Source organism: Heteronotia binoei, chromosome 2 (assembly GCF_032191835.1).
Source record: "Heteronotia binoei isolate CCM8104 ecotype False Entrance Well chromosome 2, APGP_CSIRO_Hbin_v1, whole genome shotgun sequence".
Lineage (NCBI taxonomy): Eukaryota > Metazoa > Chordata > Lepidosauria > Squamata > Gekkonidae > Heteronotia > Heteronotia binoei.
This window is the reverse complement of record NC_083224.1, coordinates 199,983,531-199,996,840: the sequence shown is the minus strand read 5'-3', so window position 1 is coordinate 199,996,840 and position 13,310 is coordinate 199,983,531. Positions and strand designations below refer to the sequence as shown.

At 46.4% G+C, this 13,310-nt stretch overlaps 1 protein-coding gene across 1 annotated transcript in view; it reads left to right on the top strand.

Annotated features, from left to right (window-relative positions):
* LOC132567469 (phospholipid-transporting ATPase ABCA1-like) overlaps positions 1-13,310 on the top strand; it is a 202,319-nt gene that overhangs the window by 137,023 nt on the left and 51,986 nt on the right. Inside the window, exons 37-42 of the mRNA XM_060233145.1 lie at positions 235-309; positions 1,175-1,344; positions 4,631-4,808; positions 4,928-5,043; positions 6,036-6,180; positions 10,134-10,257. Of these exons, the coding sequence (XP_060089128.1) occupies positions 235-309; positions 1,175-1,344; positions 4,631-4,808; positions 4,928-5,043; positions 6,036-6,180; positions 10,134-10,257 (808 nt within the window). The remainder of the gene's footprint in view (positions 1-234; positions 310-1,174; positions 1,345-4,630; positions 4,809-4,927; positions 5,044-6,035; positions 6,181-10,133; positions 10,258-13,310) is intronic.

Sequence of the window (13,310 nt, the reverse complement as noted above, 5' to 3'; positions counted from 1 at the left end):
AAAGCACCTTTAAAACCAATGAGTGCTAATGTTTTAAAAAAATTTTAAAAAAATCTTTGTGTGTTTGTCTGTAGCCTTTATAAAATTTATATCTCTGCTATCTAATCTTAAATAGGCATATATATCCTGGCCCAACATGGCTTGGCCCAACAAGGTCTCATTTATATCAGATGAGTGTGACACCCCGAAAGTCCTCCTCACCTAGTTGTTTCCCAATATTTCTTAAACCCTCAGGGAAGTTCTCTGGACAGGCTTTTCAGCAACCTTAGCAGCTTCGTTGATGGACTGGAGTCCTCTGAGAATGTCAAGGTTGGTTCTTGTTTAAAGATATTAAGAAAGGGGTGGGGAAAAAGACAGGCCAGTACTGTCGTCCCCTTGAGTAGATCTCTGGTGTGGCTCTTATCTGCATACAGGGCCAAAAAAATTGAGCCCAGTAGCACTTAAAAGCTAACAAAAGTTTCCAGAGTTCAAGCTTCCATGAGTCCAAGCTCAATTTCATCAGATACTTTGACTCACAAAAGCCTATACTGAGGCTGCTGGTCCTTACCTCTCACCAGCAGGGGGAGGAGGGGGAGCGGGGGGGGGGGGGAGAAGGGAGCCTTCCAGGAAGATAACTTCCAGGAGTTATCACATCGGGGACGTTGCATGGAGACGCTCTGGTTTGAGGGCAAAATTCTATGGTTATACATCATTATTGCAATATTCTGAGGTGCAATACAAGAATAGACAAGAACTTTCTTAGTCGCAATGTTCTAGTGACAATAAAAAGGTTGCATCTGTTACAATTAGATTTTTATGTTACGTTTAAATAGCCCTAAGAGCCTAGGTGTTATCTTAGTCATTTAACAGTTTCTAAGCCTTATTCTTATAGAATACTTAAATGCTAGTGGAATACTGAATAAAAAAAAAATTATAACTGTAATCAATATCCAAGAGGGTAGCTGTGTGTATATATATATATATATATTTTGAGAGCTAGATCTCAGTGCTCTCTGGGGAACATATGGGGAGAGGCAGTCCCTAAGGTAGGCAGGTCCTCGGCCATATAGGGAAGGAAGGGGGTTTCTATCATTCAGGATTGTCACTCCTGGTGGATTGTTTCCGGTATCCAAACTTGTGGGCCCGGTGTGTGGCCTTGCCAGTGCAGTGCCTGTTTGCCACATTTCTATTCCAGGTCTGGTTCAACAACAAGGGGCACCACGCCTTAGTGTCTTTCGTCAATTTAGTCAACAACGGCCTCCTCCGGGCCAGCCTGCCTGCGGGCGCAGACCGTTTGCGCTTCAACATCACAACGATTAACCAACCCTTCAACATGACCAAAGAGCAGCTCTCAACGACAGCTGGGTAAGTACTGTCTGGTTGTGTACGAAGCTTTCCGTTTCCTCTCTGCAAACTGCTTTTTTGATGCTGTTGCAGAACTTCCATAAACATTCCAACTTGCTTTGTGAGGTGAGGAGCAAGGGAAGATTGCCTGCAGAATCTAGAAATCAGTGCCACTGTGGGGGGAGGGAAGGAGGAAGTGAGGTGTCATCTGGAAGTGCAAAACAAAAATACCCCCCTGAAAAACTTCGAGACAGGAAGGCCGTAGTGTATGGGAAGCTTGTCTATCAATCCCGTTTTATCCCACCCAAAGAGGTCAGAGCAGCATACGTGGTTTTCCTCTACCTGAGGGCCCCCCATTGTGCTCCCTGTGGGTACCATGGTGCCTGCCAGCCCCTTTCCTGGCACCTACAAAGTGTTTCTGGAAAGCGGGTGGGGCTAATGGGGCTTTCACCCAGCGGGGCTTCTAATTCGCCACTGGAGATCTAATTGGATATGCAGATTAAATTAACATTAGTTTGATAGTGGCTGCTAGGGGTGTGCAAAAGAAAAAAATTCGGGAAAACTCTGATTCCAGGGTAAAAAGGTTCAAGCACCAGTCGTTTCCAACACTGGGGTGATGTTGCTTTCACAACGTTTTCATGGCAGACTTTTTACGGGGTGGTTTGCCCTTGCCTTCCCCAGTCATCTCCACTTCCCCCCCAGCAAACTGGGTACTCATTTGACTGACCTCGGAAGGATGGAAGGCTGAGTCAACCTGGAGCCAGCTGCCTGAACTCAGCTTCCGCCAGCATCGAACTCAGGTCATGAGGAGAGAGTTCAGACTACAGTACTGCAGCTTTAACACTCTCTGCCACAGGGCTCTTTGATTCTAGGGTATTCCAGGCTAAAAAATTTGGAAGGCCCTATATCTCCTAATAGCAGATTCTGTAGCCGAATCTGATTTGGGAGATATTCAGCTATTCCTGAATATACGGCCCCACTGTACCCTATGGGCCATAGAAATCAATGGCAAAACAGGGTATAATGAAAGGTGACTGGAGGGGATGGGGTTTGAGGTAGAGGCTCCAAATCTTCAGAGCTGCTGCAGCAGCCTCTCCCCTACCGAACCCCCAAGGCCCAAAAAGATTGGACCAGGGGATCGAATTCTGTGGTAACTGAAAGAGGGTGCCCCTATCTTTGCATTATACCCTATGAGCCATTGAAGCCAATGGCAAAATAGGGTATAATAAAAGGTAGCTGGAGAGCAGGGTGTTTGCGGTAGAGGCCCCACATTTGCGGGGCAGGTGCAAGGGCCTCTCCCATACAGAACCCCCAAGTTCCAAGAATATCGGACAAGGTGTTCCCATTCTACGGGCACCTAAAAAAGTCCATTTCTCCCAATGGTGAAATAAAATTTCCTGACAAATGGTGTTTTTGCAAATCTAGGTGAATCACAAAAGGACACGTATATCACATGTCCTTTTGTGATTCACCAAGATTTGCAGAAACACCATTTGGCAGGAAATGTTATTACCTTTTATGGCTATCCAGACCAAATGGCCAAGCCACATTGCTTTATGTGACCATGTGATTAGTTAGTCTGCCCTCTTTATCAGCAAACTGCTTGTATTTCAGCTCATAACACCTGATCCCCTCGTCTGATGAAGTGTGCTTAAGAGAGCACACAAAAACTTACGTTCTGAATAAAAATTGGTTGGTCTTAAAGGTGCACCTTGACTCCTGCTTTACTCCACTAGACGTGATATCCGTGCAACTTATTGCCATATAAGTTAGGGTTCCCCTTCCCACAAACTTCTTTTAAAACCCAAGTGTCCTGTCCTAGTTTCCAATTTTTTCTTTCTTACAATGTAGCTTTACAGGATTCCCCACCGTTAGAGTTATGATTCAGTATGCAATTCCTTTGCATGTGGAAAGTCCATGCCCCACCTCTGCGGCTTGGCACCTGTGCATTCAATGCACTGATTCTGTGCTGCAGTGCAGTCCCTACAGAAAGCTCCCATTCCATCTTCTAAATTTGAGGAATTCTCTAATTTGAACGAAGGTCCTGTGCATTGCACTACCATTGCCACAGTAGCACTTGTTCTGCTGGGCAACTATGGCCCTTGCAAGCTAGCACCCTCAGAACAGTTGCCTCGACTGCAGAGATTCTGTAGGAGAATCTGACTGCAGCCTGGGGTAAGTTTTCCCGTCATAGATGGTGCCCCTAGAGTTGAACCCCCCCTGGTCCAATTCTTTTGGAAGTTGAGGGTTCTGTGGGAGAGAGGTACCAGAAGCAGCCCTGCAAATTTGGTGCCTCTCACTCAAACCCCCTCCCCCCCAGAGGCACTTTTCCCGCTGTAATTACAGTGGGGAAAGTGACTGTTTATTTCCCATCATAAGGGGAAAGGGCCCTATTTAGGTGCCCCTAGAATTGGATCCCCAGATCCAATCTTTTTGAAACTTGGGGGTTCTTTGTAGGAGAGGCTCCTCAAGCAGCCCTGCAAATTTGGAGTCTCTACCTCAAACCCCCTGCCGCCCAGCCACACTTCATTATACCCTATTTTGCCTTTGATTTCAATGGTCCATAGAGTATAATGGAGGAATAGGGGCGCCCACAGAATTGGACTCCTTGGTCCAATCATTTTGAAACTGGGGGGGGGGGTTTCTGTGTGGGAGAGGCTCCTGAAGCTTCCCTGAAAATTTGGAGCCTCTACCTCACACCCCCGCCCCCCCGCCCCACTTCATTATTTTGCCATTGACTTCAATGGCCCATAGGGTATAATGGGGCTGCAGTATATGGCTCCCAAATCAGATCAGAAAATCTGATTTGGCTCTATATTGCCCGAATACTGCCGAATCAGCTGTTTTTCAGGGTGTATTCGGTTCGGCTGAACCAAATGCACACCCCTAGCAGCTGCCACCACAGTGTTTCTTTTATTTTTTTTAACACGCTCTTTGTTCACAGTATATTTTTTAAAATTGTATTGCTCTTGCTGTTGGGCTTCCTCTGTGTGGTTCCACTTCCTGTGGCCCCCATTTTATGGTTAGCTCCACCTTCCATGGAAGCCATTTTGTGGCTGCACCCACCACTCTGTGTCACAATTCCAAAGGGGCCCACATGATCAGAATGGCTGGGGCCCCCTAGTTTTGTTTAATCTTCACTACATTCCTGTGAAGTAGATTAAGCAGAAAGTGAGAGAGAGAGACTGGCCCCAGGAACTCCATTGACTTCTGGGGCCAACTGGGACTCCAGCCCAGTCCTAGATCAGATTCGCTAACCACCACACTGCCCCGGCTCATGTCGCTCATAGGCCCGTGTCTTCTCCAGGGTAACCTCTTTCCTCAACATGCTGGTTGCCATCCTTGTGATGTTCGCCTTGTCCTTCGTCCCCGCCAGCTTCGTCCTCTTCCTCATCGAGGAGCGGGTCAGCAACGCCAAGCACCTGCAGATCGTCAGTGGCATGAAACCCTGGGTCTATTGGCTGGGCAACTTTGCCTGGGACATGGTGAGCTGCGGTGGCTGGCCGGGGCTCAGGTTGGGAGCAGCCCTCCTTTCCTGGGGCACTGTGAACCAGCTCTTTGCACCCCGCAGAGGGGCTGACCTTCCCTCGCCTCTTCCCTGCAGTGCAATTATCTCATCCCAGCTGTTCTAGTGGTCCTCATCTTCCTCTACTTCCAGCAGAAGTCCTATGTGTCCCTGGCTAACCTCCCAACCCTGATTTTGCTGCTGCTGCTCTATGGGTAAGCAACGAGAAAAAGTCACACAGACTGGAGGAAAAGCAACAGCTCTGTGTATAAAGTACCTCATTCAACACTCACTAAATTTCCAAATAAAGATGCCTTCTCCACCAATATAGAATTTCCAATTTCTTTTACTGGCTAGCAGCAGCTGGGGAAAAACTGAGCGGAGGCAGAGCTTCACCTCAGCTCTAGGCATGCTCAGCGGCTGCCTGCTCTCCAGAGCTGTGGGAAAGCCTGCCAAAAAACCGCTGATGCTGCTCTTGGAGTTCTCTGAGGTCAGATTTGTGCAGGGCCTGAAAACCAAAGTGACTGCACAGGTGACCCCCACAAAGATGATCAGTTGCAGGTAAGCAAACTGCTTTTTTCAGCAGTCACTGGTCTGCCAGATGTTTTTTTCCTTTTAATATTTCTAGGTGTGAGCAGAATGTCAAGATAGTAACTGTTTTTAACTGTTTTAACCAGGGGTGGGATTCTAGCAGGAGCTCCTTTGCATATTAGGTCACACGCCCCTGATGTAGCCAGTCCTCCGAGAGCTTAGAAAAAAGAGCCTTCTAAGCTCTTGGATGATTGCCTACATCAGGGTGTGTGGCCTAATATCAGGGGTGGGATTCTAGCAGGAGCTCCTTTGCATATTAGGCCACACACCCCTGATGTAGCCATTCCTCCAAGAGCTTACAAAAAAGAGCCTTCTAAGCTCTTGGCAGATTAGCTACATCAGGGGTGTGTGGCCTGTTATGCAAAGGAGCTCCTGCTAGAATTCCACCTCTGGTTTTAACCATGTACCTTGTGGTCCTGTGGTACGTCTTTTAAAATGTTGAGTCACCCCCAGACCCATGTTACAGAAGAGGGGTGGGGTTTAAATCTAATAAATAAAGAAATAAAATCCAGCATGATTTGATAATAGTTTGATCGCAAAAATAATAGGAACTGGTCAAATCCACGCCCACAACGTTGCACTAATTTCTTTCTCCTTTCCACCCCCCTCCAATTAGATGGTCCATGACACCTCTCATGTACCCAGCGTCCTACCTCTTCAGCGTCCCCAGCACGGCTTATGTCACCCTGACGGGCATCAACCTCTTAATCAGCATCGTCACCAGCACAACTACTTTCACCCTTGATGCCATTCCAAATAAGGTGGGCCGTGGTACGCTTGAGACTCCTGACTGCGGACGGTGAAGGAGGGTTGTACCTATCTTGCTCCCAAGAGTTTGAGTGGTCTTTTAAACCTGTACAGTATTGGAGAGGGAGAGCACTAAACTATCCCACCGGTCAACTCAATATCCCATGTCAATATGCAAATACATCTAATCAGTTAGTCACTTTGTCAGTTAAAGGGCAGATGACAAGCCTCTCAGATATCGATAGCCAAGATGATGAAGGGTTTTGGAGCACCTTCCTTATGAGGAAAGGCTGTAGAGCCTGGGACTTTTCAGTTTAGAAAAGAGACGATGCTCGAGGTACATGGTAGAGGTTTATAAAAATTACACCTGGGGTGGAGAGTGCTGACAAAGAGAATTTTTTCTTCCTCTCCCAAAATGCCAGAATTCATAAGAACATCAGAGGAGTCCTGCTGGATCAGACCAGTGGTCCATCTAGTCCAACACCCTGTCTCACACAGTGGCCAACCAATTCCTCTGGAGGGCCAACAACAGGGCATGGAGGCCGAGGCCTTCATAAGAACATCAGAAGAGCCCTGCTGGATCAGAACAGCGGTCCATCTAGCCCACCATCCTGTCTCACACAGTGGCCAACCAGTTCCTCTGGAGGTTCAGCAACAGGGCATAGAGACTGAGACCTTCATAAGAATATTAGGAGAGCCCTGCTGGATCAGACCAGTGGTCCATCTAAACCAGCATCCTGTCTCACACAGTGGCCAACTAGTTCATCTGGAGGCCCAGCAACAGAGCACAGAGGCTGAGGCCTTCATAAGAACATCAGAAGAGCCCAGCTGGATTAGACCAGTGGTCCATCTAGTCCAGCTTCCTGTGTCACACAGTGGCCAACCAGTTCCTTTGGAGGGGCAACAGTGGGGCAGAGAAGCCAAGGCCTTCATAAGAACATCCGAAGAGCCCAGCTGGATCGGACCAGTGGTCCATCGAGTCCAGCATCCTGTCTCACACAGTGGCCAACTGTAGGGAAGGTGCCGCAAACCCTTCATCATCTTGTTCCATCTAGTCCAGCATCCTGTCTCACACAGGGCCTGGGAGTTCCTCTGGAGGGCCAACAACAGAGCATGGAGGCTGAGGCCTTCATAAGATCATCAGAGGAGCCCTGCTGGATCAGACCAGTGGTCCATCTAGTCCAGCTTCCTGTGTCACACAGTGGCCAACCAGTTCCTTTGGAAGGGCAACAATGGGGCAGAGAAGCCAAGGCCTTCATAAGAACATCCGAAGAGCCCAGCTGGATCGGACCAGTGGTCCATCGAGTCCAGCATCCTGTCTCACACAGTGGCCAACTGTAGGGAAGGTGCCGCAAACCCTTCATCATCTTGGTTGCCCTCTTTAGGATTTTTCCCAGCTCTCTGATGTCCTTTTTGAGATTTAGTGACCAGAACTGTGCACAAGATTCCCAATGAGTCTACACCTTAGTTTTTTACAGGGCAATTATAATATTGACCACTTTATTCTCAACCCCATTCCCAACCTAACATAAATACCTAACACAGAGTTTGCCTTTTTCACTGCTACAGCATGCTGGGTTGACGCTTTCACAGAGTTATCCACTTCAAACCACACCACGAAGTGGAACAAGTACTAGACTCAAAGATAAAGAGGAGGGTGTTATATTCTTGGATTAAGTGGGTTCACTTTCCTGATTCTCACAAGAAATGGGTACGAGCTGAACATGTGTCCGCCCCAAGATTAGTAAAAAAAGTTTCACAGAGCTCACCCCGATCGGCCGGGGCCGGGAGGGGTTCTTAAGCGGGGCAGAATGTGAAGTGCCTTGCCATTATAGGGTTAATGCTGAAAATAATTCTGGTGCTAAGAATTATTTTCTACCGAATGCTGAGAATGTATCTTATCTCCCTCTCCTTTTTCCAGTCCCAAGCTCCCAACTTAATCACACCTGTTGTTATGTCTAACATACAGGGCTTCATTGCAACAAACCATATCAAGACTGCTGCCTTGGGAAACTTCCCAGAGAGTAGTAGCTGTAGGCAGAGCTTTAGGTAGTAGCTGTAGGTAGTAGCTGTAGGAGAACCAGTTTGGTGTAGTGGTTAAGTGTTCGGACTCTTATCTGGGAGAACCGGGTTTGATTCCCCACTACTCCACTTGCACCTGCTGGAATGGCCTTGGGTCAGCCAGAGCTCTCTTATCTGGGAGAACCGGGTTTGATTCCCCACTCCTCCACTTGCACCTGCTGGAATGGCCTTGGGTTAGCCATAGCTCTGGCAGAGGTTGTCCTTGAAAGGGCAGCTGCTGTGAGAGCCCTCTCAGCCCCACCCACCTCACAGGGTGTCTGTTGTGGGGGAGGAAGATAAAAGAGATTTTGAGCCGCTTTGAGACTCTGAAATTCGGAGTGGAGGGCGGGATATAAATCCAATGTCATCGTCATCTTCTTTTTTGGTAGGGAAAAAAACAGCCGGAACTTATTTGCATATTAGGCCACACCCCCTGGCATCACCATTGTTACACATGAGGCTTTTTGTAGGAAAACCCCCCGGCAGGAACTCATTTGCGTATTATGCCACACCCCTGGACACCGAGCCAGCCGGAGCTGCATTCCTGCTCCAAAAAACAAACAAACAACCCTGGCTGTAGGGAAGGGGGGGGGGCTTGCTTGCTTACCGTTGTTTACTGCTAAGGTATATTACTGTTTTATGTTGGCATTACTTCAGTTCTAACTCAGACGCAGGTGAGAAAATTTACTCACCTGAAGCTTATGAATAAACAGAACCTTTGAAACAAATGGACTGTTTATTGAGTGAACGGGGCTGGGGGGCTGACACTGTGGTCCCCGCCCATCTCCAAATCTCCAGGAGTTCCATTTTCTCCAGAGGAACTGATCTCTGTAGTCTGGAGATGAGCTGTAATTCCTGGGGATCCCCAGGTCCCACCTGGAGGCTGGCATCTCTATTAGGCAGGCATCTTTTAAGGGCCGCTGCGGGGGGCTTGGGAGGTGTCAGATATCAAAGACCAGGACTTTTTATTGTAGGAAAAAGGCCAGCAGGAACTCATTTGCATATTAGACCATACCCCTTGACACCAAGCCAGCCGGAACTGCGTTCCTGTGCATTCCTGCTATTTAAAAAAAGCCCTATCAAAGACTGTTAAATAAACATAATATTGCAAAAGTGTTACTGTTTTAAGCATTTTTTTTTATTTTTAATTTTTGTTCTTATTTTATTTTAAGTTTTTTAAAAAATAGTTTTAATTGTCTTTGTGTCCTTTATAAAGTTTATATCTCCTCTACTTGGCGTCACCAGGGCTTTTTCTAGCAGGAACTCACAGGAACGCAGTTCCCACTGGCTTGGTGTCAGGGGTGTGGCCTAATATGCAAATGAGTTTCTGCTGAGATTTCTCTACAAAAAAGTCCTGTGTGAAACAATGGTGATGTCAGGGGGTGTGGCCTGATATGCAAATGAGTTGGGGCTTTTGCCCAGCAAGACTTCTGATTGGCCTCTGGAGATTTGATTGGCTGTGGATATTTTTTAAAGCATATTTCTTTGGCAGCAGCTGCCATCACGGCAGAAGGATCTTCACTGTGTGACTGAAGGGAAGCTGCGGCAGCCATTTTGTGGCTTGCTCCACTTCCCGCGGCAGCCATTTTTGTTGCTTGTGCCCACCATGCGGTGTCAGAATTTCAGAGGTGCCCACAGGCTCAAAAGGGTTGTGAACCAGTAATCTAGACAGAAGCTGAGAAAGCGCAGGAAGGTCTTTTAGGGCCCTTGGCTTCCTTTCTCTATCCGCTTAGCAGCCCATTTCCCTGAGGTACCAAGAAGGGAAGGAACAGAAGGAGGCTGGAGTAGCCGCGGAATTAGGCTGCAGAAAGTCTGGGAGGAGGGGAAGGGAGAAGCCAGGCTGTGCATCCTCTTTGGCCATAATCGCAGAAGGCTCATTTGCATCTCGTTTGTGTTTTTGGAACAGAGACTGAAGAAGATCAACAGCGTCCTGAAGGTGGTCTTCCTGGTCTTTCCCCAATACTGCCTGGGCGAGGGATTGATCATCATGTCGATGAGCCAAGACACGGCTGATACCTTTGAGAGGTTTGGTGAGTGACAGCCAGGGCTGGCACTAGGGGTTCTGACGCTCAAGGCAGACCCCTGTGCAGTGCCCCCCCAAGCACCTTTGGGATATGAAATCGCGCGTGCGCAAAGCACACGTGTGGCATGATGATGTCACCAAAATTGATGTCATCAAGCAGGCCAGGGGATGAGGTACGCAAGCCCTGACCCCTCTCAGGCTTCTTGCCTTGCAGGAAGGCTGATGGGAGCTGACCCCTGCATGCCGTGCTGCTCGCAAGGAGCACAGTGTGTAGGCTTGCCAATCCCAGGTCCCAGCAGGGGTTCTGCTTTCCACTCTTCGGAGTGGAGGGTGGGATATAAATCCAATATCATCATCATCCCAGGTTCCTTCCCGCCCCTAGTCAGGTGGCCGGTGGGAAGGAAACCCCGCCCCCACAGCCACCATGTGCCTTTCCCCCTCCGGAGGCTTCAGTCTCTACTTGAGAAAGCCTTCCTCTTTGAGAGGCTAACGGGATGTGAGGTTACCTCTAAAGTAAAATATGTGGGTGTGGAAATAACAATGAAGAACATTGATTTGTTTAAAAATAATTATGAAAAGTTATGGCGTAAAATGGATGAAGATATGATAAAATGGAACAAGCTTAATTTGTCATTGCTTGGGAGAATAGCTGCAATTAAGATGAACATTTTGCCGAGAATACTGTATTTATTCCAAACTATTCCGATAGTGAAAGATAGTAAACAATTTAATAGATGGCAAAAGAAAGATTTCAGAATTTGGATGGGCTGGAAAGAAATCAAGGATTAAAATGAAAGTTTTAACAGACGCTAAAGGAAGAGGAGGATTCCAATTACCAGATTTAAGACTATATCATGAAGCAGTTTGTTTGCTGTGGATAAAAGATTGGGTGATGTTATTGAATAAAAAACTTTTAACGTTGGAAGGTCATGGAAATAAATTTGGCTGGCACGCTTATATGTACTATGGGAAGAAAAAGATGGATGGTTTTTTCTCCCACCATTACATAAGAAGTAATTTGCTAAATATCTGGATGAAGTATAAGAAATATGGTGATGAGAGAAAACCACTATGGATAGTGCCTGCAGAAGTAATAAAAATAACAGCTGAACTAGGAGAGGGAAAATGGATGTCTTACAATCAACTATTAAAAATACAAAGCGGTAAAATAGAGTTGAAAACTGCTGAGGAGCTGAATTATAAGTATGATTGGTTTCAAATGCAACAAATAAAGACTTTGGTGGAAAATGATATTAAAACTGAAGGAATAAGACGAGAACAAACGGAAATGGAAAAAGTTCTGCTTGGAGACAATGAAAAATTAATTTCGATAATTTATAAGTTACTTTTAAAATGGTCTACGGAAGATGAAGTAGTGAAATCTCAAATGATTAAGTGGGCAATTAATGTAAATAAAGAAATACAGATGGATACATGGGAATATTTGTGGAAGAACTCTATGAAACTCTTAACATGTCAGAGTATCAAAGAAAACTGTTTTAAGATGATGTACGATGGTATATGACTCCTAAAAAGTTGGCAAAGATGAATAACAAGATGCTGGAAATGTAAAAAACATGAAGGTTCTTTCTACCATATGTGGTGGACTTGTGAAAGAGCAAAAAAGTACTGGCAGATGATTCAACAAGAGATTTCTAAGATCTTGGGATATGAATTTAACAAAGTTGCAGAGACTTTTCTGTTGGGATTACAAATGGAAAAATTTCCAAAAGAAGATAGGATTTTAATCTGGTACTTGCTCTCAGCTGCTAGGACACTGTATGCGCAGTTGTGGAAGCAAGAAAAAATATCAGAGAAATGGGATTGGATTGTAAAAGTTATGACATGGAGTGAAATGGACAAGTTAACAAGAACCTTAAGAGACTATGATCTAGAAGTATTCAAGATGAAGTGGAAGAAGTTTAGAAGATATGTAGAAAAAGAGTGGAAAATAAAAGGACATTGGACAATTTTTGATAATGACTAAGTATAAGAGGGAGGAGGATATGAATTTTGGTTCTTATTAATTAAGGATACCTTTAATAATAATGTTTTAAGTATAGTACACCGGCGGGGGTCAAGTAACGGGGGGGAGGGGGAGGTAGAAAGTAATATATGGGATAGAGGAAAAAGTAGTTATTATGGATGTAAGAAATTGAATATACTACCATATGTTACTAATAAAAATTGAGAAAGGCTTCCTCTTTGGATGGTGTGCCTGCATCTTTAAGGCTGAAGGGGAGGGGGGGAAGGATCAGAACAACAAGGCTGTGAAAGGAGCCCAGACCCTCCGTTTGTTGTACAATCCTTGCAGAGGTTGTTTGCAAAGTGCGAAGGTAAACTTGAACCTTTGGTTGCCCTGTGTTACTGTGAAAAACTTGAAAGTTCAGCAACTCATGAGTAGAGGTGCCAATACCCAGGTGGGGTCAGGGGAGCCCCGGTTTGGAGGCCCTCCAGAGCTTCAGGGTCATCAGAAATGGGGACGGGGGGGAGGAAGGGAAATGTCTGCTGGACCATAGGGTATAATGGAGAATTAATCCTGGGGTATCTGGGCCTCTGGAGAGGCTGTTTTTTGAGGTAGAGGTACCAAATTTTCAGCATATCTTCTGATGAGTCTCCTCAAAATGCTCTCCAAGTTTCAAAAAGATTGGACCAGGGGGTCTAATCTTATGAGCCCTGAAAGAAGGTGCCCCTATCCTTCATGATTTCTAATGTAGGGAAGGCATTAAAAAGGTATGTGGTCCCCTTAAATGTGATGGCCAGAACTTCCTTTGGAGTTCAGTTGTGCTTGTCACAACTTTGCTTATGGTTCCACCCCCAAAGTCTCCTGGCTCCACCCCCAAAGTCCCCAGATATTTCTTGAATTGGACTTTGCAACCCTAGCAGTATGCAAGCCCCGGGCCCAGCTCATCAGGGGAGAGAGGGGGTGGTGCCCTAGGCAGCCACCTACCCTGCCTACTCCCAATCGCAGGCTCTGTTGACAGCAAAGACCAGCAGATGTTGGGAGGACCTCGCTTGCCCCAGCAGGCTCAGGGGGTTCTCTGCGGAATAAAATTTGTG